Source organism: Pagrus major, chromosome 5 (genome assembly GCF_040436345.1).
Source record: "Pagrus major chromosome 5, Pma_NU_1.0".
In the NCBI taxonomy this organism is placed as follows: Eukaryota; Metazoa; Chordata; class Actinopteri; order Spariformes; family Sparidae; genus Pagrus; species Pagrus major.
In genome coordinates, this window is record NC_133219.1 from 4,545,963 (window position 1) to 4,569,833 (window position 23,871).

General features: G+C 41.2%; 1 protein-coding gene across 1 annotated transcript; it reads right to left on the reverse strand.

The window, feature by feature from the left end:
* Window positions 1–18,521: 18,521 nt before the first annotated feature.
* Window positions 18,522–20,142, reverse strand: LOC140995409 (uncharacterized). The gene is made up of 3 exons (XM_073465399.1): window positions 20,052–20,142; window positions 19,591–19,892; window positions 18,522–19,042 (listed from the first exon to the last, which is right to left on the reverse strand). The coding sequence occupies exons 1-3, from the start codon at window positions 20,140–20,142 to the stop codon at window positions 18,686–18,688; spliced, it is 750 nt and encodes a 249-aa protein (XP_073321500.1). The 3' UTR covers window positions 18,522–18,685.
* Window positions 20,143–23,871: the final 3,729 nt, after the last annotated feature.

The window sequence follows — 23,871 nt, forward strand, 5'->3', positions numbered from 1 at the left end:
TTTGTGAAAAGTGACAAGTAAAGATTGAATATTTAAACATTTAAACATGACAATTACAACATTTTAACAGTGGATAACTCAGACTGAGACAAAGCTTCAGTTGCAGTACTATGTAGTTGAAGGTTTTGCACCAAACTTCAGTGTACTGGAGCTCCAGATCAGCCAAGGTTTAGGCCTCCTGCCTGACAACTTCCTCACATTGGGTTACCTCAATAAGGAGCTGCTCCTTGGTGGTTCTCTATGACACCACCTTTTTTACTAGTCTCATTTAAACATCTATGTTTTAGTGACAACAGGCATCTGATAAGCTTAAGGTTTATACCAGCTGTGACAGTGTTAACGGGTGATGTTTTCACCTTGTTAGTGTGTGTGTGTGTGTGTGTGTGTGTGTGTGTGTGTGTGTGTGTGTGTGTGTGTGTGTGTATCATCATGGCAAAATGTGGTCCTGGAGATATCACTTTAGTTTTCCTATTGTAGCAGTCCCACTGTTTGAGACTTGCTGTCTTTCTTTGTTTTGGGCTAATTTTCCAAAATCCCTCATGACTAATTGCAGGGGATTCAGATCACCTGTGTGCACGGTGGGAGACTGACTCCTGATTAAGGAGTGGAAGCAGCTTGGAGCGTGATGACACCATTTTTGTGAAGGTTAAAAAGAGGTGGGGAATGGCACACAGGTGGCTCTCACCATATATATATATATATATATATATATATATATATATATATATATATATATATATATATATATATAAAAATAAAAATAAAAATAAAAAGGCTAGATGTCTTATGGCGGAGTCTAGAACGTCATCACAGGTCGGCCATCTTGGTACAGGTTAGCACTCTGGCTGGATCTGTGGAACCTGAGGTAAGGTCAGTGATCTGCACAAACACTAATACTCTTATCTCGCTGAAACCTTGATGGATTTACAAACAGTTTGGTTTCTTACAAACGTCATTAACGTGGTTATAATTCTGGATGCTTGAACATGTTGAAATCGCATCTTTTCACTTCGAAAAATGACTTAATCGTGCAGCTTAGTTGTGTATCACGGCTAGGCTACTAGCTACCCAGTAATTTTACATCAATGGGAGAGACAGAATTAGTCTTTCTTTTCAATAGAACTTAAGTTGTACATGATTTAACTGAAGTTGCACATGATTTCCATTCGGGTTGGTTTGTTAAAAACATCTTACATTATGATTGATTTCTACAGGAAATTGCTGACTTTATTGAAGTGAAGATGCCAGACTTTTGTGCAGCCTATGGATGCACTGATAGCCGTTGTCTCGAAACGAGAACCCGTGGGATCACCTTTCACCGGTAGGATATTACAATATTATGATTTATTTTTAGGATAATCCTTAGTTACTTAGTGGAAGTATGTTCAATACAGGTGACTTATTGGAAGTTGGACGGACACAGCGTCTCTAACCCACTGTTTAATTTCTCCTCAAGTCTTAATTATTCCTGCAGGCGAGCGGCGGAGAATATGATCTCTAAATTATTATGGACACTAGACTAAACGCTATTACTTATTATACTGACATCGGAGTCGGAAAACTCTGGGTCCGGTTGCGATTCAGTGCAAAGCACTACCGTCTCCTCCAAACTAAACAAGTGGCGTCTCTTCGGAGCTGTCATTTTCTTGATCTGGCTGGCTGAGGTAATTGAGTGATAAGAGGAGGCTGAAAGTTGCTACAAAGTAATACTTGGCACACTGCGGCGGGAAACATTGGAAATATAATGTAACTAATGAAAGCCCAGAACAACCAATGTATCATACATACATTTACTCCAAAAATATGATCATTTAGGTGTGTATACTTACCCTTAATGTAAATGGAAATACGGATTGAAAATGTTGACAATAATTTATATATCTGGGTACATTTCTCACTTAAGGTTTCCCAAAACCGGAGAGAGGAGGAGGAGGAGGAGGAAGTGGGAAGTTGCCCTAAGAAGGGACGGTTTTGCTGCCTCTGAGCACTTCAGGAGTGAGGACTTTGACAGGACGGGGCTGATTGTCCGGCTTAAAGACGGTGTTGTTCCAACCATTTTCAACTTTCCAGCTCATCTTCAAAGGGTATGAGTACCATTGAGTACAATAATTTAAGGTGTATAAGATTGATATATCAATATAAATATGTGATTAAATGTCACTTTAGTTTTTTGTTTCTGCAAGTTATATAATGTGTTATTTATTACAGCACATTTTAGACACTCAAACTTATTTACTTGTGTTTATTTTAGTCGGAAGCAACAAGAAGCACAACCACTTCTAGAAAGGTGGAAGACAACCTGCCAATAGACTTGATGCCTGATGTTGTGAGTATTTGCATGTTGAATGTCACAAACTAATGAGAGCATCATATGGCTTGTTATATTAAATCCTTTATCTTGGTGGTACCCAGAAAGGTCTATGAAGGTGTTAGTAGTCTAAGAGCCCAATATTATTTGAGGTGGTACTGTGTAAAAAGTTTGAAAACCACTGGCTATCTCACTTTCTCTGTCACTCATACACTGGAATGACTAAACATGCGTGAACATTGAAACTACACCCAGGGGTAGGCAACCTTTACATTTTTGTCCAGAGCCACAAAAACATATTTTTGCCTTATAAGTGGAGAAGCCTATACAATTTCTTAAAAGTATGCTGCTGTGTTTTCTGTTGGCGAATTGGAGAACCTAAAAATGTATTCAGGAAAAAAAAGTAAGTTATTAATTTCCGTATTACTATTATTTATATATTTGTATATTTTGCCAAAACAACAGGGAGCCACTGAAGAGAGGAGATTGAGGCTCAAGCGGCAGGCCACTGACCACTTATATGCATTGCCTGCTTCCCCTAAGGCTATAAAGGCCAAACTTGAAGAAGCCTCAGCTAGAGTGAGGAAACTGCAGCGGGAGAAGAGTAATACCTTGAGGAGAGAAAAGAGGGCCAAGAACAACATGCAGGCTCTTCTGGAGGAACTGAAGGAGAAAAATCTCATCAACGAAGAGCTGAAAGACGAGCTTGAATGCTACTCAGGTAAAATAAAAATATTACATTGAATATTTTGTGTATTTTATGTTCTTTGTTGCCTTCCTAGTTACTATTAAAAGGAGACCTACTGAATCACTTTTGCTAATTGAATTTCAGATCTTCCGGGTTCATCTCCTGTCGAGGCAGGGCGTAGAGTACACCAAGGCCCAGAGAGATTTTGCCCTTACGCTCCATCTGCATGGTCCAAAGGCTTATCACTACCTGAGAGATCCCAGTTCATTGCAAAGGTATTCTTCATGATGTCTAATTTAACACTGAATTACATTAAGCACTACAGACAATATTATCATGAATGGTTAAATCACAGGCTGCCAATGACGATTAAAGGCGTCAAATATGTTTTAACGGGGCGAGCTGGGGATCGGGCGAAACTTTTCCAAAGTCAAATTGGTGTTTACATAGTCATATTACAGATATTTTTAGTATGTCCAGTGTCCACCATAGGCATGCTTGGGTTAGTGGTTTAAATGGCTACGTGGTTAAATGTCTACTTTTTTTAAATTTTATTTTTTTATTATACAAGGTGGCTGAGCTCTCTTGATGCCAGACCTGGTCTCAATAAAATGATGCTGGACATGCTGGAAAGATGGCGTCAGGAAGATGAGGACAAATACGGATGTGTCACTCTGATGCTGGATGCCATGTCCATCAAAAATCACGTTCAACATGATCCTCGGACACAAACAATGTTTGGATATGTGGACATGGGGGATCGATTGAATGAGACTGACATAGCTTCCGAGGCTCTTGTGTTTATGGTGGTTGGGCTTCAAGGTTATTGCAAAGCTCCAATAGCATATTATTTGACCAAGTCCCTCACACCAGAAACACAGAAAGTGTTAGTTGAACATGCGTTAGAAGAGCTGCATCATCGGCAGATAAGGGTGGTGTGCATGACAATGGATGGTCATGCCCCTGAAGACCCATTTCCCACATCCACTTACCCATGACAATGTTTTTGTTATGATGGATGCTTGCCACGTGTTGAAGCTGACGCGCAATATGTTGCAGGTACATGCTCATTATTAGCTATTTGCTCTGGTTGACTGTTCTGCTTTTTATACATTCTTATTGTATTTACATAATTGTGCAGAATATGGTGCTTTACAGTTGACGTGTGCAGTGAAAAAAAATCTGGTTCTGCAGGCATACAGCTTAATTAGAAGCCTAACTGGCAGTATCAATTGGAAGTACATAGTTCAGCTGAACAATGTCCAAAAGAAAAGTGGACTACAACCGAGTCACAGATAAGCATGTGAACTTTGCTAATCATAAGATGAAGGTATGTTTGCATGAAGATTTATGTATAGAGGGCCGCAATAGAAATGGGCTCTAGGGCTTTATTGTGTTTGTATACTTTTTGATGGTGTTTGTATCTTGTAGCGCTAATGTGCCCTTCATTCCTCCTTATAAACTCAATCAAGGTCTCCCTGGCTGCTCAGACTTTGAGTAACTCTGTGGCAGTGGCGCTCCGCACCTTGCAGGACGTGGGCTATGCAGAGTTCAAAGATTCGGAGGCTACTTCAGAATTTATTAAGGTAATGCAGCTAGGGATTTGCATCATTGACCTAACCCTTTAACACCCACCCTCCCTTTGTAGTTGATCTGTTGGTCAGCTACCCCAAAACAAGGGTGGTTGTTAAATGTGAATGCCTCCAGGATTAACCCGTTATCTTTTTCTTTTCTTTTTTTTTTTTTTCATTTTTGGCATCAGGAATGATTAAATAATTATGACCCTCCTCAAATTCAACAATATGCAAGAACTTGGTTAAAACTGTTTATACCTACCTCATACTTTCCTCAAAAGCACCCTTATTGTCACATCTCAGATTTATAGGTTTAAAGCAATGCAACAATTTAATTTTAAAAAGCATAGCCACAGAGGAAATGGAGAGAAATCAAACTATGCCTCATACTTGGGTGTTTACTATCTGATACCTGTTGACACTAAGTTATAGTGATGATTTCAGTGCTATCAGTTAATTAAGATATTTGTTTATAGATAACAGACAGGCTGTTTGACATCTTGAACAGTCGCAATCCCAGAGCCAAAGGGTTCAAAGCCCCCCTTGGTTCTAGGAATTGGACAAGCACCAGGGAGTTCTTGATAAAAGCCAGGGAGTACTTGCTCACTTTGAAGATGGAGGTGGCAAACCCCTTTACCGAACAAAGAAGTCTTTTAAAATAGTGACTGTTCAATTAGTGATGCACTGACACCATTTGTAGTCGCCAATACCCAGTACAAATTCTTAATTATAATTAAATTATCAGAATGAGACTGCTGATTTAGAAAATAAGGGTTTATTTTATTCTTCGTTAGATGTATACAAGTAGTGAATTTACAAATCATTAAACTATCTAAGGTAAAACTCTACTGGTTTCAGTGCATCCCTCAAGTCCATGATTTAAGTTCATCAGATGCTTTGTTCTCTTGTTTATCTACTGTCTTCTGCATCGAGTTCAGATGCTCTGTCCTCCTGTCTGCATCGAGTTCATAAGATGCTCTGTCCTCCTGTCTGCATCAAGTTCATAAGATGCTCTGTCCTGTAAGATGTTCTGTCCTTTCTGCATTGAGTTCATGAGATGCTCTTTTCGGTCTGCGTCAAGTTCATAAAGTGGTATATATTATTCATATGATACTATCTTGCTCCAATGTGTTTGCTGTCTGCAAATTTGTCTGTGTTCCAATTCTCTTGTATTCAGTTTTTTTTCTCCCCAGATGCCCGTGTCAAAATGGTATGTATTGCATGGTCTGCATGTTATGTTATGAATTAATTCAAGAAGGTTTAGTGTCCTAAAAGTAATTTTAAGGATCTAAACCTCACACTGATTATACTTTAAGGTCAGGGATGCAAACTAGTCAGCTTTAAAGGAGTTGTGAGTTGCAGAGGCAATGTTACAGCACAGGATGAGACCGAGTCCCTAACGGCGGTCATCGACACCTCTACAAGCCTGTCAGCTGTAGATGTGTCCTCTGCAGCAGGAGGAGAAGATCTTCCATCCCCGTTTGCAGACATTCCTGCCCTAGTCCATGATCACAGCTACCTTCCCATCCGCTTCACTGGTCTTGTGGACAACGCTCTTGTGTACATTTCAGGTAAAGGCTGACTGAAAGTCGATTTTGCCTATAACCGATAGTGCCAATAGTCAAATCTGTGGGAAAACAATCTGACGATAGTCCAAAAAGAGAAATGTCTCCTTAATTTCCCCATGCTTATGTATTATTATTATTCTTATTATTCTTATTATTCTTATCATTATTATTATTATTATTAATGATATTATTATTATTATTATTATTATTATTATTATTATTATTATTATGATTATTATCATTTATGATATTATTATACAAACTCAAATCTCAGGATTTGTTGTGCGACGGGCTCTGAAGAAGCTGTCCTGTGATGTCTGCTGTGCCAGCCTGGTGACAGACGCTGCATCTGCCATCAAGGACCAGAGCTACCACCTGCTGTCTCTGAAAACAATGGAGGCCTGGTGATTCCATCAGAGGGAACAGTGAGGGTCGTCAGGGCAGCAGAGTGGGTCATTCGCCAGGCCTCAGCAAGTTGCAGACGATCACAGCCCATCAAACTGCTGGAGATCATGTACATTGTACGGAAGAGGATTGGGTCAGAGGATGTGTTTGTGCTCAGGGAGCACATCGGCGACACGCAGTATGGCATAGACAGCCACCACCATACGCTGTTGACATTAGTTGTGTCCCTGTTTTTTAAGCTAAGGCTACACCACATCGCTAAGATGACTACACTTAGCTTACAGAGCAACAACATGTGACAGAAGCTCAACAAAACAGTCCTTTTTCAAAGGGCATTAGCCCAATGTGGGTCTCTGGTGGGCCTTCCCGTGAGGATGGACACTGGGTTTCAGCGGCCCTCACATAGATAGTTTTATTGGACTTTGTTCTGTAATTAGTTATTGAGAATTTAGTGTGATCCTCTATAGTGTTTGTATTGTTTGGGAGAAATCATCAGCTAAATACCATAAATAGGTCTGTGTTTCAATGTGTTCTCAATAACTAATGTTTTGTGTGCATATCCCCGTGAAGTTCGTATGTTTTTGTCAGCTTCGGGTCTTTGTGATATTTGTATATTTTTGTCTGCTTCATGTTTAACAAAACTTTGCCAAAAACACACAAACAAAACTGTTACTGAGAGGAATTGCTTGAGCATTTGTTGGTTGGTGACTATGATAATCTTGTAGTTGTTTATTGGGCTTTGGCCTTTACAAAGCTATTGTGAATTAGTGTCTTAAGTGTAAGTATGTGTTCTCAATTATTAATGTTTTTTGTGTGCATGTCCTTGTGATGTTTGTCTTTGTCAGCTCCATGTTTAACTAAATGTTTGCAAAAAAAAAGCTAATAATATTGTCTCTCGTCTTGTCTCGTCTTCTCGCTCATTGACCTGTACCTTGTCGTGGTGAGCGAGCTTTTCAACTAAACAGGTCTTGCCTTGTGTTTGTGTAGTGTAGTGTACTTATTAATACTAACCATCATGACTTATAGTAATACTAACCCACTCTATTTCTCTTTCTTCCCCTCTTACCTCACTTGTGAGGTAAACCTTTACCAGTCATCAGCCATCCTTGTATTTGATGTCCCACTGGCCCTCATCGCACCTGAAGTCCCACCCCCACGACTGCCCTACCATCTCTTGTTGCTGTCCCCTTGCCCAGACTTCCTGGCCCGCGCAGCCTAGCGACCCACAACCTGCCTCTACTTGCCCTATGACAATTCCTAATCCCTATGGACAATTCATCCCCTACACTGGACTGAGACATGTGTAATGTTTTGGCGCTCTATAAGTGAAATTAAATTGAAATTTAATTGAAATGTATGTGTTTGTGAATTGCCGTGCATGGGTGTGAGAGTTTTTGTTGAAAATGAGCTTGTCATTTGAAGGGTGTGCTTCTGTGTACGCCTGTGTCTCTGTGTCTAACACACTCACGCAAACACACACTCACTCACTCTGGCATAAAAAGAAGAATCGGTTTAATTTCCACTGAGCTTGTGGAGATGATGCGTCACCTGAACTCTGATGGCTGCTGAGGCTGAAGTGGCTGTGGCCCCAGCCGGATGAGGACCACATTTTTTTAAAGGATCCATCAAATGCCTCTGTAACACCTCTGTTCAAACATTCTGATTTTAGTAAATCTTTGAAAAGTGCCTTTATAATATCTAATTAAGTAAATATTTTTAAACAATTTGGGTTTCAGACTGGTTTGCTATGATTTTATGTGTAAAAATATTTTCATTCAAAAGTACATAGTTCAGCTGAACATTGTCATAAATACATCTCTGTACAGGGTGGGGATTTCAACATGCAGCATTTCTTGATGTATAGCCTATTTGTAAAGGGAAATATTGTAGTCTACCTATTTTAGAAGATTATTCTATTTTTTAGAACATAATTATTCATAAGTATGCAGTGTCATAACTACATCTTTGACGTTTATAACAAACCAAACCGTTTGAAAATCGGTTGAAAATTGAGCAAGTTATGGTTATTTAAAAAGTACATGTTTCATTACCAACACAATGTTATGGGTGAGCGAGCTACCTGTACCAAGATGGCCGCCATGTGCGGACGTTCGACTCCGTTGGCCAGCAACGCGGACGAGACATCTAGCCTTTATATATATATCTATGGCTCTCACCCTCAGTCTGAATCTGTCTCTCTCCCATTCTGAATTGGTCCCTGACTCACTGAGACCCTCATTCCCCTTAGATTGCAGCCAGAAACTCTGGTCTGTTTAGGCCCTGTTGTGTTTTCTAGACCTTCAGTTTGACATTTTATTTCCTTGGAGCTTGTAGGAGCACATTTGTTTATTATAGCCTGAAGAGGCATTTGTTTATTGGTTTATTGTCCAAGTAGCAGACATTGGGCATTCCCCTCTAGATTTACATGTTTTTTGTTTATATTTGTATGTAGGTTGGGCTGGCCCGTAAGCATTTTACTGCCAGTACCGCTACACTATGTAGCAATAATCATTAACTAACAGTTAACAAATAGTTAACTTATAAGTAATGTTAAGTAATAATTTACTAATGGTGTTCACTTTAATTAAGGTGTTAATTTATACATTATTTAATATTATATTAATAATAACAACTAGACCTGCAAGCAGGTATCAAAAAGGCGCACTTCTGACAAAACGTAAAACAAAGCTGTGCGGGACAGCTCTACAAAATGTTGAACTTTTACAAATAGTGCTGTAATACAAATAGCTTCTTGAGGTTACACACACACACACACACACACAATCTATTACTCAAAATATCTGACCATTTAATATTTAAGACTGGAGAAGACAGTGAGAAGGAAAAATTAAGAGAATAATAACAGCTGTTTAGATTGGACGGTGCTGCCTTGTATAGTGTCTGTCACAGTGTGCCTGTTTGTCAGTGGAATGTAACTAAGGACATATTAGCTTAAGCATCTACACCAGTAAAATGCAACATACACATTAATGCAGCGGTAATATTAATACAAAAGCATCTAATATAGTAGGAAAACACTGACAGGAGCCACTCTACTGCATGATGTAGCAGTTTTAAAGTGCCGGGGTACTATTGTAGTATTTTTTTGGCCTTTATATGGCTTTTATTGATAGAACAGCTCAAGATACGACAGGAAACAGGATGAGAGAGAGGGGGAGTGACACGCAGCAAAGAGCCCCAGGCCGAGACTCGAACCCAGGGCTGCTACAGCGAGGACAAAGCCTCTGTACATGGGACGCCTGCTCTACCAACTCAGCTAAACAGAGCCCTGAAACTATGCATTTTAAATAGCTGTGTGGCTATTTAAACAAAGTGCTCTTTAGTACCACCATAAGTGCATCATTAGTGACAGTCAACCATAATTATCATTAAACCAATCGAGCACCCAGTGAACCAACATCCCAACATATGTGATCAACAAACCCAACACCAGCTCCCATGTGTACAAACCTACAGTAAACATCACATCAAAGAACACCAAGTCATGACATTACACATGTAAGCATGTACGCACACCGTGCTGAGGGACAAAGGACTGGCTGTGTGGGAAGTATAAAGCTAAATAGGGGATAACAGGTGGTCTGATTAGGTGCACTGCAGGTGACAATGGCCCATCCCCCAGAATGTACCATTGCTATGGGGGAGTTTGATTATCTTTAGTACAGTACACATAGACATTACACTCCTACACTGTTCTAGGGTTGATAGAGCATGCATCCTTACGCCTCCTGAACTATTTTGGGATCCATTTAGAATTCTCACCTCTCCCTACCTACCTCCACCTGTCTCACCTGTCTCTTCTCTCAACAGTCACAATTAACATTTATCGCTTTCCTGTCTCTCCAACCTACTCAAAATTCCACAAAGATGTGATGTGTGTGAGCTTTAAAGGCTACCAACCCACCCCCCTATTGATTTGAGTTTCTACACCTGTGCATGGGTTGCCATTTTACAACAGCCTGTCCTCCAGTACAACATCATAGTTGACTGGTCCCACCTGAGCAACAACTCAGTATGGACTGAGCCACTTTGGGGCCAGTTTTGCCATAAATGATTGTTCTGCTTTGGAAAATGGATGGGAACAGAGCCATACTCTGTCTTTTTCTTGAAAATGCTGTTCTCTGTGAGTTTTGTCATAATTTCTTTTTTGTCTTTGCCGACTTTTCATGAGGTTTCCCTAAGCAAATGCGGTGAGGTCCTCAAGTTTGGTCATTGTTTTGTAGTTGGAGATGCCTGGGGTGGCATCCTGGGCCTTGAGAATGGCATCTGCAGGTCCATGGAGGGCTCTTCCGAGGATCAGTTCAGCAGGTGTGACTCCAGTGGATTCGTGGAACTGAGAGCAAAACGGAACTCTGGTAGGTGTGTTTGTGGTTCATTGTTTTTAATGTTCGGTTTATTCTTTCAGTCATATTAGTTTAGGGGTGGTAGGCTCGGGCCTTTTTTCATTTCAGGCTCCATATGTCACAGGTGGCTTTGAATATGGAGGAGATGAACTGGCTTCCCTGGTCCGACAGAATGTAGTTGGGAACTCCCCATCTGGTGAGCATTTCCTGGTTGAGTATTCTTGATATGGTCTCTGCGGTGGCTTTTTCTTGGGGGAATAGCTCCACCCAACGGATGTAGTAGTCACACAAAAACTAACAAGTAGATATTTCCATTGGAGCTCCTAGGAAAGGGGCCCATCAAGTTCACGGTGAGATCGTGAGGGGCTCTGGACAAGGCATCTGAAACGGTGTTATTTTTTCAGAGGGGGTAATTATAACAATGTCTGATTTGGAGTCATTCAACTGCAGAACATTTTCAGACATCCAATTTTTGATCTCAGCAAGACAGGACATAATACAAGAAACATCAGTTTTACTAGGCTGTAGTGGGACATACAACTGCGTATCATCTGCATAGCAATCGAAATCAATGTTGTGTCTACGCATGATTTGCCCCAGGGGTAGCATGTAAACAGTGAATAGGAGGGGATCCAAAATAGACCCCTGAGGGACCCCACAGAAGAGAGGAGCACAAGAAGAGGAGGCTTCTCCAAGCATTACAGAGAATGACTTGTTGGACAGATAGGAGATGAACCAAACAGGGATCTAGAGAGGGGTCCTTTAAAAGAGGGTAAACAGTGGCATGTTTAAAATAGGAGGGGAAAGTACCAGTAGACAGAGAGCAGTTAATAATGGCTAAGATGTCTGGACCAACCATCTGAAATACAGCTTTTAAAAACCAAGTGGGAATGCAGTGTGAAAGGCAGTTGGATGATTTTGAAAGTGCAATGGTACGTTCCAGGGTAGACAGAGAGATTTCACTGAAGTGGGTTAACGCTGAGATTGGGCAGGAGTCAACTACCATCTCTCTGAAATCAGTGTTAAAATGCTGCCGAATCTCCACTATTTTGTTTAAAAAGTGATTAAGAAATTCTTCACATTTGTCTCAGGAGGATTCAACTGGCTGGCTAGTAGGGGGACCAACCACAGAATTTACAGTTTACCCGCAAGAGCTGTTAAAACCACTGACAAGTTCATCTACGGTGAGGCCGTGTTGTTCACCTGTATTAAGAACCGTGCTTGAGGACATAAAAGCTTGGCAGAAACGAGGAACAGACAGTGAATTTAGGGGGCGGGAGTGAATCAGTGTCGGGGGTTTGGGGTCAGGAGAGAGGAGCTGAACCTGGAAAAGCACTGCCTTGTGATCGGAGACGGCAAAATCAACCAAGTTCACCTCATCCACACAGAAACCATGGGAGAGCACGAGGTCAAGTGTGTGCCCTTTGTCATGTCTGGGCTGCTTCACATATTGGGTCAAATTAAAAGAATCTAGTCATCAATGGGGGGGGGACTCAATGAGAGGGGCACATTCATCAGGATTAATCCAGGACTCTGTGATGATTCAAGATTCAAGATTAACTTTATTGTCCCACAATGTGGGAAATTTGTTCTGGGCCATTCGCCCATGCTGCAGCCATAAGTAACACAGAACATGCAATTACACACAATCACATACAATAGATATGCACATCTGTATCATACAAAGTGCCGGAGTGCAAAAAAAGTCAATATTGTTTGTCATGATAAAATCCTGGCAGATAAAATACTTATTTGCAAGGGACCTTACATTGAGTAAGCAGAAATTAGCAGAAGTGGTGTGAACTGTGGTGAGGTTGTTTCTGTGTGGACTTTGAGTGGATGTTGGTAGTGCACACTGCCTTTCAGTGATCCTAACAACAGGAATCCTAATAGGAATAACTGACTTGATAAACCAGCACCAGCAGGACCCGCACTGTCCAGGACAGGGCTAGAGAACACAGATCCAGGATGCTGGCGATGGTACCAGCCAGACATACCAAGGAACCGCTGGATGTCTTTGATGTTATTCGGCACTGAGAATTCCTCTACTGTCTTTGTTTTGTCCGGATCCACCTGAATACCTGCAGCAGACACAATGTGACCCAGGAACTTGAGGTAGGTTTGGAAGAAGTTGCACTTCTTCATGTTGGCGGTCAGTCTTGCCTCTCTGAGTTTTTTTAAAACCTCCTGGAGATCCCTGAAGTGCTGTTCCCTAGATGGAGAGTAGATGATGATGTCATCCAGGTAAACAAAACGGATGTTGCCCCTAAGCTCTCCCAAGGTTATTTCCATCGACCTCTGGGAACATTGCTGGTGCATTTTTGAGTCCAAAGGGCATAACCTTGAATTGGTAAAGTCCAAACGGACAGGTGAAAGCGGTTTTGTCCCTGTTGTTCTCCTCCATCAGGCACTGCCAGTAGCCACTGTTGAGCTCAATGGTAGCAAAAACAATAGAGCCAGCAAGTGAGTCCAGAATTTCTTGTATAGTGGGCAGAGGGTAAGTGTTGGTGTATGTCACTGCGTTAAGTTTAATGTAATTCACACAAAACCTGGGCTTCCTGTGGTCCTCATTCCAAAAAAATTGGATTTTGGAATTAGGACCACGCAGATGCCCAAGCCGAGCATGAGGGTTCGATGATGTTAGCTGTCAGCATTTCCTCCACTAACTCCTTTATCACCCTGAGTTTTGCTAGGGAGACTTGGCAGGATATTTGTTTAATTGGAATGTCCTGAGTGACAAAGATTTTATGTGTCAGTACATTGGTTCGGCCCAGTGAGGAGGTGTACACATCAGAATTCCTTTTCAGCAGGTCGCAGAACTGACTCTTGCTGCCTCCATCCAACTGAGCGCTCTCCACTGCCTTATGCAACAGGTGTCCAGGCTGGAATGAGTAGGATAAGTGGCCTAAGCAGGGCCTTCCCAGTCCAATCGGTGAAGTTGTTAGTGTCCTTTTCAAAACAATATTTTTCTCTACTGTTGCTCCTGAACCAGTACAGATTCTGTCCCATGTCTATTTGTAGCTCACTGAGACTCAGGTAGTCCAGTCTCAGGACTGCCGGAAAGGCAAGGCTTTGAGATGAAAGCTCAAGGTGTATTTGCTTCTGTCTGTCTTTTTCAAGCTGTTGGCAGAGCCTCACCAGGGCATCCACTGTTTTAACCCCGCTGCTCCTCAGCTGGCTTGCCAAATGTGGACATATTTTCTTCAATATGAGCTGGATGACTTTTTCTTCTGAGATATCCGGTTTCCACCTGCGGCAGAGTGCTCGGTCCATTTAAGCGAAATCCCGGATGCTTTCCTCATCACCTTGCACTCGTGTCCTGATCTGTTCCTCCAGTTCATCCATATAATCTTCTGAGAAAAATGCATAAAGGAATTTATGCTCAAAATCCCTCCAGGTAGATGTTTCCAAACTCACCACATCCCACCAGTCGCGAGCTGTGCCAAAAAGGACATTGCGAAGGGTGGCGAGAAGTTCCTCATCCATGAGGGGGTTCAAAGCCAGATAGTCCTGACACTGTTCCAGGTACATCAGAGGGTCATCTCCCATTCTGCCAACTGTAATTTAATAGGGCTTTTCCCCATTAACCTTCCTCTAAAGTCTCCCTGAAGAGGGGAGTCTGCTGGAGATGGAAAAGTGACTCTGGGTCCTGACCCTGGTGCAGCTGGTGAGGATCATTCTGGAGTACATTGACCACAAAACATGAGTGGCTCAGAATCCATGTGCTCATTTCCTGTTGCTTGAAGTGCTACTTCTGGTGTCTGAAGTTCATCAAGTTCCTCAACGTGAACTCTTACATCATGACTGCCATTTATGGGAAAAACTTCTGCATCTCAGCCAAAATGCTTTCACGCTGCTCATGAGAAACGTAGTGAGAGTCGTGGTGCTCGATAAAGTGACAGATCTGCTGTTGTTCTTTGGAAAACTGCTGGTGGTCGGCGTGTTGTCCTCCTTCTTCTGATCTGGTTGGATATTGCTACCAGGCAACACCTTGCGCTCTGAAATCCTCAACTACTACTGGATTCCAATTATTACTGTGATCTTTGGTAGCTACCTCATAGCTCATGGCTTCTTCAGTGTGTACAACATGTGTGTCGACACACTCTTCCTCTGTTTCTTGGAGGACCTGGAGCATAATGATGGACAGAGACACTTTTTATGTAGCGGTTTGATCTCCCAAACAAACAGAAAAATACTCAGTTTGAGTCTCAGTATAAGTTTGGTCAACAAAACAAAACCAAGTGACGCCTTGTGCGTCAAATAAACAATCTTTGAGGTCTCCCAAACAAACAAAACTACTCAGTTTGAGCCTCAGTATATAATTAACGATCTTGGATATTCTCCAACAACAGAGTTTACCTCCTGTATTCCGGTCAGTGTGCCTTGTAGCTCCAGGGAATGCTCAGCCTGGGAGTTGGGTGACTTTCTGGTGACTTTATGGCATAGAGCATAGGTCGCTAACAGGCGGACCGTGGTCCGAGTCCGGACCCGGACGCTGTCCTATACGGACCTGGACCTATAGTCAATAAATTATTTAAAGGAACTTGGGGCAGGATTTGTGAAAAAATAAACATGCATGCTAAGTTTTTTAATGCTAATGGGTGATGAAGCGTTCAAAACCAAAAAGAATGAGCCCACCCACGTATCTCTCCATTGCCTTGAACAGGCTGTGTTTTTTTTCGGTGTCCGAATTTCCCGGTCTTTGGTTGGATTCAAGTCATGACGTCAGGTGACCAAAAACCAACGTCCATTTATGGTCTACTTTCAACATCTTTTGACATAGGAATATTGACGTCAAGTGACGTTAATATTTTGTTGTTTTTATGTTGTGGTGTTACGCAACCAAAACCCAACGTGCGTCAGACGTCTTGTACTAACAAAACTTTGACGTTGAATAATGACCTTTTTGATGACTAAATTCTAACGTCTGGACAACATCTATCAAGAACGTTAGTTTGACATAAGATATAGTCATCTAATGACGTTGAAATTTGGTTGGTTTAAAGTTTGGGTGTTACATAACTGATATCCAACATCAGACCAATGTCTGGTGCCAACGTCATTTTGACATATGATTCTGACATTTATGGTGACCGAAAACCAACGTCCATTTAACGTCTACTTTCAACATCTTTTGACATTGGAATATTGACCTCAAGTGACGTTAATATTTTGTTGTTTTTATGTTGTGGTGTTAGGCAACCAAAACCCAACGTGTGTCAGACGTCTTGTACTAACAAAACTTTGACGTTGAATAATGACCTTTTTGATGACTAAATTCTAACGTCTGGACAACATCTATCAAGAACGTTAGTTTGACATAAGATATAGTCATCTAATGACGTTGAAATTTGGTTGGTTTAAAGTTTGGGTGTTACATAACTGATATCCAACATCAGACCAATGTCTGGTGCCAACGTCATTTTGACATATGATTCTGACATTTATGGTGACCGAAAACCAACGTCCATTTAACGTCTACTTTCAACATCTTTTGACATTGGAATATTGACGTCAAGTGACGTTAATATTTTGTTGTTTTTATGTTGTGGTGTTAGGCAACCAAAACCCAACGTGTGTCAGACGACTTGTACTAACAAAACTTTGACGTTGAATAATGACCTTTTTGATGACTAAATTCTAACGTCTGGACAACATCTATCAAGAACGTTAGTTTGACATAAGATATAGTCGTCTAATGACGTTGAAATTTTGTTGGTTTTAAGTTTGGGTGTTACATAACTAATATCTAACGTCAGACAAATGTCTGATGCCAATGTCATTTTGACATATTATTCTGACATTTATGGTGACCAAAACCCAACGTCTTTTCAACGCCATAATTTAAACGTTTACAGAACGTGATATTCTGACAGCCTTTGACATAAAAATTTTGTTGCTTTTAAGTTGTGGCGATAAATAACTAAAATCCAATGTCTTGCAAACATCTAAAACTAACATCAGTCTTGCATATAAAACTTCAACTTTAACGTCATAATGATAACATCGAAACAATGTAATATTCTAACATTGTTTGTTTGACGATATTTTGTTGGTTTTAAGTTAGGGTTAAGTAGCTAACTAATATACAACGTCATAATAATGTCTGATGCCAATTTTGACACAATAACATTTATGGTGACCTTTTTCTAACGTCTGTTAAACGTTTAATATTAACAAGCACATAATTCTGACATTGAGATTTTGTTGGTTTTAAGTTGTGGTGATAAGTAGGCCTAATTAAAATCAAACCTCATCCACACGTCTTTCACTCTGATATAGAATGATGACCGAAACGTTAAAAGTCATAATGTTAATCGTTAATTGTTGGATGTTGATGTTGTAGATGTATCGTGCCAACATAATATCGACGTACAATAATGTCATTTTATGTTGACCAAAGAAAGTCAGTATCAGTAGCGGATCAGCGTCAGTAGCGGATCTGACCATGCATGTCTGGGGATGTGATTTAAGAGCTAAATATTTTCATAACCCTTGATGTTAAAATGTATGGATGATACATTTTAACATCAAGCAAGAGAATCTCTTTAAAGTGTATCTCCATCTACAATTTACACAGTCGGCCTGTTTTGCTTGACACAAACTGTGAACTACACTTCCTGTTCATAATCGACCTGTAACCAGTGTTGCCAGAATGAGTTTAGAAATAGAATTTTTCAGTCACATTCAAAATAAAATTATCCAACTAAAATACAGTCTGATAGCTCTGCTGTGATTTGGTGATCACTGTGGTATTGGGCCTATGCATTGCATCTTTACAAGCGGCTCCTTCAGTTCAACCTGCATATCACCATCCACAGAGCCCTGCGTGAGGAGATGAGCTTGTAAAACTGTATGGACTGTCATGGAGATATTGCGGATCTCTCTTCAACCCTGGTGCAGAGGTGATAGACTAGCTGTTATGGGATAGGGTTAAATGGGACTGTTTTATTTAAAAAAATTAAAAAATAAGCCTGGCAGCAGCAGCTAGCTACCACCAGGCCAAGCTCATGCTCCAGCAGCAGTCAGCTTTCACCAGGCTCAGGCTCCAGCAGCAGCCAGCTACCAGGCCAAACTCAATGATTGATGATTACAATCACATGATTCTAAACACACTGTTTGATCCATTTGATTTGAATCACAAATAGTGAGGGGGGGGTGTCGTAAAGCGCGGATCATTGACCCAGTATTTTAAAATATACGGACAATTTTTTTATATATAGCTCTTTGTCAGCAGATGAAAATGATTCAAACTACAACATGACAGCGGACAAAGGTTTAAAATGCGAACGGGGAGAATGGTTTGTTTTCCCCCACGGCTCTTGCCGGATGTGACATTTTTGTGGGCGTTCCCTTGCTTGCCGACTCAATCCAAAAATAAATAAATAAATAAACTAGAGGAAAAAGCAGACCCGCCGTATGAAGACCCCGCCCACACACGACGACGAGTTAGCACGGCACGACAACACCAGAGGAAACTGCCTGCCATCACTGCGGTCTGCCAGCGTAATTACCACAGGTGCCACAGGTAATTGTCTTCTAAATGTTGAGCATGTATGTGTTGGTCAGGGTTCCTACAAGTTTCTTAAAGTTAAATTTAAGACTATTTAATACCTTTTTAAGACCATTTATACATGAAATTAAGACTTTAGTCGGCCTGTTTTACAGCCATATCGGCAAAGAAGAAAAATGAAATTCTTGAATTTCACAGTGTGCGTTTATTTGAAAAACAGTTCACAGTAACCGTGCAAATGAACAGGGGGTCTTCATAAATGAAGTCAACGCCTGAGTTCTGCACTCTTTGCAGAGATCTCATTGTCAATGTTGGCCAGTTCTGCCAGTTTTTCTTTATGTCCTCTTCTCAGGAGGTTAGACCTTGAGATAAGGTCAGCCATCTTGCTCCCTGCCTTCCCCTCAGCCTCCTCTGCCAGCCTGTCTGCATCCCTGACCAGACCCTCAGATACCTCTTGCAGCCGTCTCCTTTTCATTCTCAACTCCTGAAGTTGGTCCTCTGCTCCCTTCCTTTTTTGCGCCTTGGCTTCTGCCTCCTTCTTCTTCTTCTCCGCCTCAAGATGGACACGGTATCTGGTCCTGGCTGCTGCTACACTCACCAACAGATCTTTAGTTAGTGGAACCTAATTAGGGTCAGAAAAAGAGAACTAGATGAGGATCAAGATAGTTGATCTTGAGTTTATCAACTCCTATGGGGCTGGTTAATTGCTACATCATCAGAATCTAACATGTTGCTTCCTTGTCCAATCGCATTATATATAGAAAATAAACACCAGGGAGAACAAAGTTAAAGTGAAGCAGGACCTTTCATTGATTACATACAAATTCAATGTATATTACAAAAAATACACATGACTATTGTTTAAATAATTGCGAAAAAGCAGCTCAGGTTTAAGTGCCAGGAGTCAAGATGACAGTTAAAGCTATAGGCTTGTCCTTTAGTAAATTTACAATAAGCCTGTCTGTCACTCTGCCTGTACCGTGGGTACACTTTGTGCGTTATTGGAAAGATTAAAAGATACAATTGTGACTCTGTAAACATAATGAAGGAAGGGGGCGAGACCAGGGATAGCGATACTGTAGGGCTTTAGACACAAAAGTGATTTGTGGCATCACAAAACATCCCTATTGTCAACGGCGTATTTCTAGTCCAGCCTGGGGCCATTCTTACCTGGGTAACACCTCCATGTTGAATTATGTAGTCACACACCAGCCTTCGTGTGACTACAGTGTCCTCCTGAATGTTGTCACACTCCACTTCTTTGTTAATGGAGAAGCCTCTCTCAACTGTAGCTTGCCCATGGGAGAGCAGAAGCAGCTTCTGGCAGAAGGCCCACAGTTCAGGATAGGGCTCTTTGAGGACACCGCTAAGAAAGAGGTCCAGCCTCTTCTGCATTGGTGGAAAGGAGAGGAAGTTGATGCTTCGACTCTCCAAGGACAGGACTTTGTCATATTGTTGTAGTATGACATCCCCTGTAACACAAGATAGATAAAAGTAAAAAAGGAAAAATCTTCATAAATCATTCAATGAAAAAGGAAAAATCATTGAGCTGTAGGATAATTATTGGGCACTACCAAGCAATTAAATTGATGAAGATTGTGTAGCCTGCAATTTGCCTTTCTTATTCCTACCCGCAAAAGTACTGGCAAGTTGTTTTTCCTGGAGAAACCTCTGCACCAGCCCTTTCATGTATTTTCTGCATTTTTCTGGCTCCCTGTACATTTCGGAGGGGTCAAGGCACACCATCTGCCTAACAGCCAAGTACTTGAGGGGGCTCTTGTCCTGAACTTTCCTGACGATGCTAACCAGTCCCTGTCTGCATTCTGTCCTGAACTCTAGCACCCTGAGCTGTGCACCTTTGATGTTCTATGGAGAGACAAGAATTTCTTGAATGTTCATGACTCATTTTCTTAGAAAATGAGTCATGAACATAAAATCTGTCTAAAATAACAAATGTAGGCTATCAATATTTGTAAAATGACTTTTGAGCACAGGCTCATCGGTCTGATACTTTTTTAAGAATGGAATGAAGGTTCTTGCCACAGCTGCGTAAAACTGCAGTTTGGCCAAGATGAGGGGGTCCTTCAATCCTGCTGCAATTGTGTCATAGGACGCTAGAGAGAGAGAGAGAGAGAGAGAGAGAGACAGAGAGAGACAGAGACAGAGAGAGAGAGATTTTAAGTTAGCTAAGCTATACATTACAAGGCCACACTACTACCAAGGTTAGGTCACAGGTCACAGACCTATTCATGGCACTTAAAGGGCATACCTGTTCCAGGGTTGGGGAGTTTTTTCATTTTCACAGCCTCCATGTACAGGAGCAGTGATGGCCAGACTGCAAGGGCTCTCTCCACAACAGGGAGGTTTTCTACCCAACGATGGCCACAGAAGGACAGGGGGAAGACAGTTGAGTTTATGACTATGATGTAGTCCTCTCTTCTGGCGGGCACATTGTGGAACAATGTGTGCATTGCTCTAAGCAACTTGTCGATTTGCCATGCAGTGAACCCACACTTGAATGCATTGTGGAGCGTGTGCAGGCCACAGCTCCCCACACAAACAAGCTGAACACCTGGGGGTTTCATTGCAAAACCAAATATTAGAAACCACATTAATACAACAGTCAATCGCATAAACATGTTTACTAGAATTACAACTATTTACCTCCGTACTGCTCCATGTGATCTCTCTGGAAAAGATCAAACAATTTCCAGTTCACACTGGGCCCATCCATAGAGAGGGACACCAAGCCCCTGAGGTCCAGTTTGCCCATACATCCCTGAGAACAAAAGGGTTGTGTTTTTATTTACCCAAGATAAAAGGACTAAATAAGCACAGGTTGCTAAAGGAAGTAGCTAATTGGTCAATTAACCCTTTCTTATGGACAAAAATTGAAGAAATCAATAAATAAACTGATAAAAAATTAAAATAAAAATTAATCCTTGTGAAATCTTAACATTCTGTATACTCCCCTTGTCCTAAGGATCAAAAATGACCCCCCTTCAATAAACCAGCTTAATTGAATTTTAAATTTCAAATCTATTTTGCATGATGAAACAACCTGTTATTCATCAATTCGATTCAGTTTTATTTGTATAGCACCACTCACAACAAAAGTCATCTCAACACTGAGGGCATCATAAAACTTGTATCTGAGTTCTAACCAGTGGACATTTTTATTACAACACAGCTGTCAGAATTGTTTTCTTTACTAAAGTAGAGGTTTGTTATTACTATTGCTAAATATACTGCATAGGTGAAATGTGCAGAAATTAGTTTTGAATGAATTTTTGAATGGAAACAACAGTCAACAGTAAACTGTCTGGAACTTTTTGGCAACATATTCTTATAAGAATTCAACTACAAAATACTAGTCTTCTCCCATTTTTTGAACCATTATCCCCACATGGTGGGGTTCCGTTTGCGTTTCCATCCTCTAAGGCTGTTTTCAGCCACTAACAGAAAACGGCTATAAAAACTTTTTTTTTTGCATATATGTGTTAATTAACCTCAGTTCTAATCAAAACTATCAAATATTTAAATATTTTTAATAATTTTAATATTTTAAATGCCAATTATATAAGTGGTGTCACCGATTTAAAAACAAACAAACACACAAAATGACTGATTTTCAATATAAAAAATTATTGGAGCCTAGAGATTTTTTTTTTTACCTGTTATTACAGTCTTGGATATGTCAAAGATTAGTAACAACATTGATTTAGCTGCATTATTAGTTTTTGTGTACCATCCTCTAAGAATAAAATTAGATAAAAGATACAAAACAAAAATGTGATGAACAATCCACTCTAGCATATGTAGGACAGTCTGTGCATGTGTGTGTCTGTCTGTCATTGTGTGTGTGGTTAATTGTACTTACTTTGAGGTGGGACAGTAAGTCCTTGGCAGTGGAGTGACCCATAAACTCGGAGCCCAGGTATCGTGATTGCACCTGCCCTTCATCCCAGAAGCGAACGTGCACATCCAGTTGCTTATTCTTTGTGGTCTGGTTGAGGCTCTCATCAAACATGAGCACAAACGGCGACTTGTTTACTTTAGAGACCAGCTCTTCTTTGATGTAAACGGCTAAACCAAACTTGGCTATATAAGCCGTTTTGTCGGCGCCACAACTGAACGAGTTCGCAATGTCAGAGTCGGGGAACATACACTTAAAAAGCGCTGAAACTCCCTCGTTGCCATTGTAGGAGTGGTGCTTGGAGATCGTGTGCAGGGTCCACAAAACCTCAGCTTTCAGGGTTGGCGTGGACCCGAAGGATGTCCGTAGATCGACCCTTGCAGCGGCTGTAGCAGGAGGGGGAGCAGGTGGAGCATCTGCAGCTGGTTGGCTGAAGTTAGCTTCAGGAGGGGGAGCAGTAGCCGTTGGCCGGCTAGTGCTGGCCACGGGTTCTTTAGCCCCGTTTGCTGGCGGGAACCTGGCGGTGATGGGCAGAGTTTTCTCCATTGCTTGCGCGTTATTTGCATGCTTAACAGATTTGGCATGCGAGTCGAGCGCCTTTACCCCCATTGTGCCGAGTTGAATTTTTTTCTTGCACATGGTGCAGTAGGCCTCACAAATATTACCAACTACGGGTTTTAACCATTTACGGTAATGCACAGAATCCAACCAACCCTCATTAAACTTACACTTCCCCATTATTAGCTTCTTCCAGCTCGTCACGTCGGTCTCCTGTAGCGCGAAATCTGCAGTGACGTATCTAGCTTGTGTTCAGATTATTTATACCCTCCTGATTGCGGTGCGGTCGAAATGATTAGTTCCGCCTCTCTGTATTTACATTATTTTTTATTAAATATTCGCGATTGACAAATAAAAACTTAAAAATAGAGAGAAGTTACAAACAGCACAATTTTTAAGACCCAAATATAAAAATTCAAGACTTTTTCAAGACTTTTTAAGGTATTATTTTCAAATTTGAAATTCAATGCTTTTAAGACTTTTTAAGACCCCGCGGGAACCCTGGTTGGTGAATGTAATGACAGTTTGCTGTTTTTCTCAATTCATCATGCAAGTCTGGAGGTTTGTTCGTTGCCGTTTGTAAACTAAAACATTCAAACTGAGCCCCTTCTCTTGGGCTCAACTGCAGCCTCCTGCCAGCAGCAGTTCTCAGGGGTGAAAAGAAAAAAACATACAGGCCAAGTGGAGCTCTGTAGCCACGGACTGCCACCAAGAACGGGAGCCTCGAAGAGTAACGTTAGGGTAGTTAGCGTCGAGTTAGCAGGTTTTAGCGGTGGCGGCTAGCATCAGCTTCCCAGCTAACCACAACAGCCCTCTTACTCGTTACCACCGGGCTACCATTGCTCGTGACGGCCGGCGCGTCGTTAGACCTGGCCCCGGATGTTTTGGGAATAGCCCCGGATCTCTGTGCCTTTTTAAAAAAAAAAAAAAAAATCAAATGTAATCGCCTAATGATGAAAATAGCCCCAGAGGTTTTT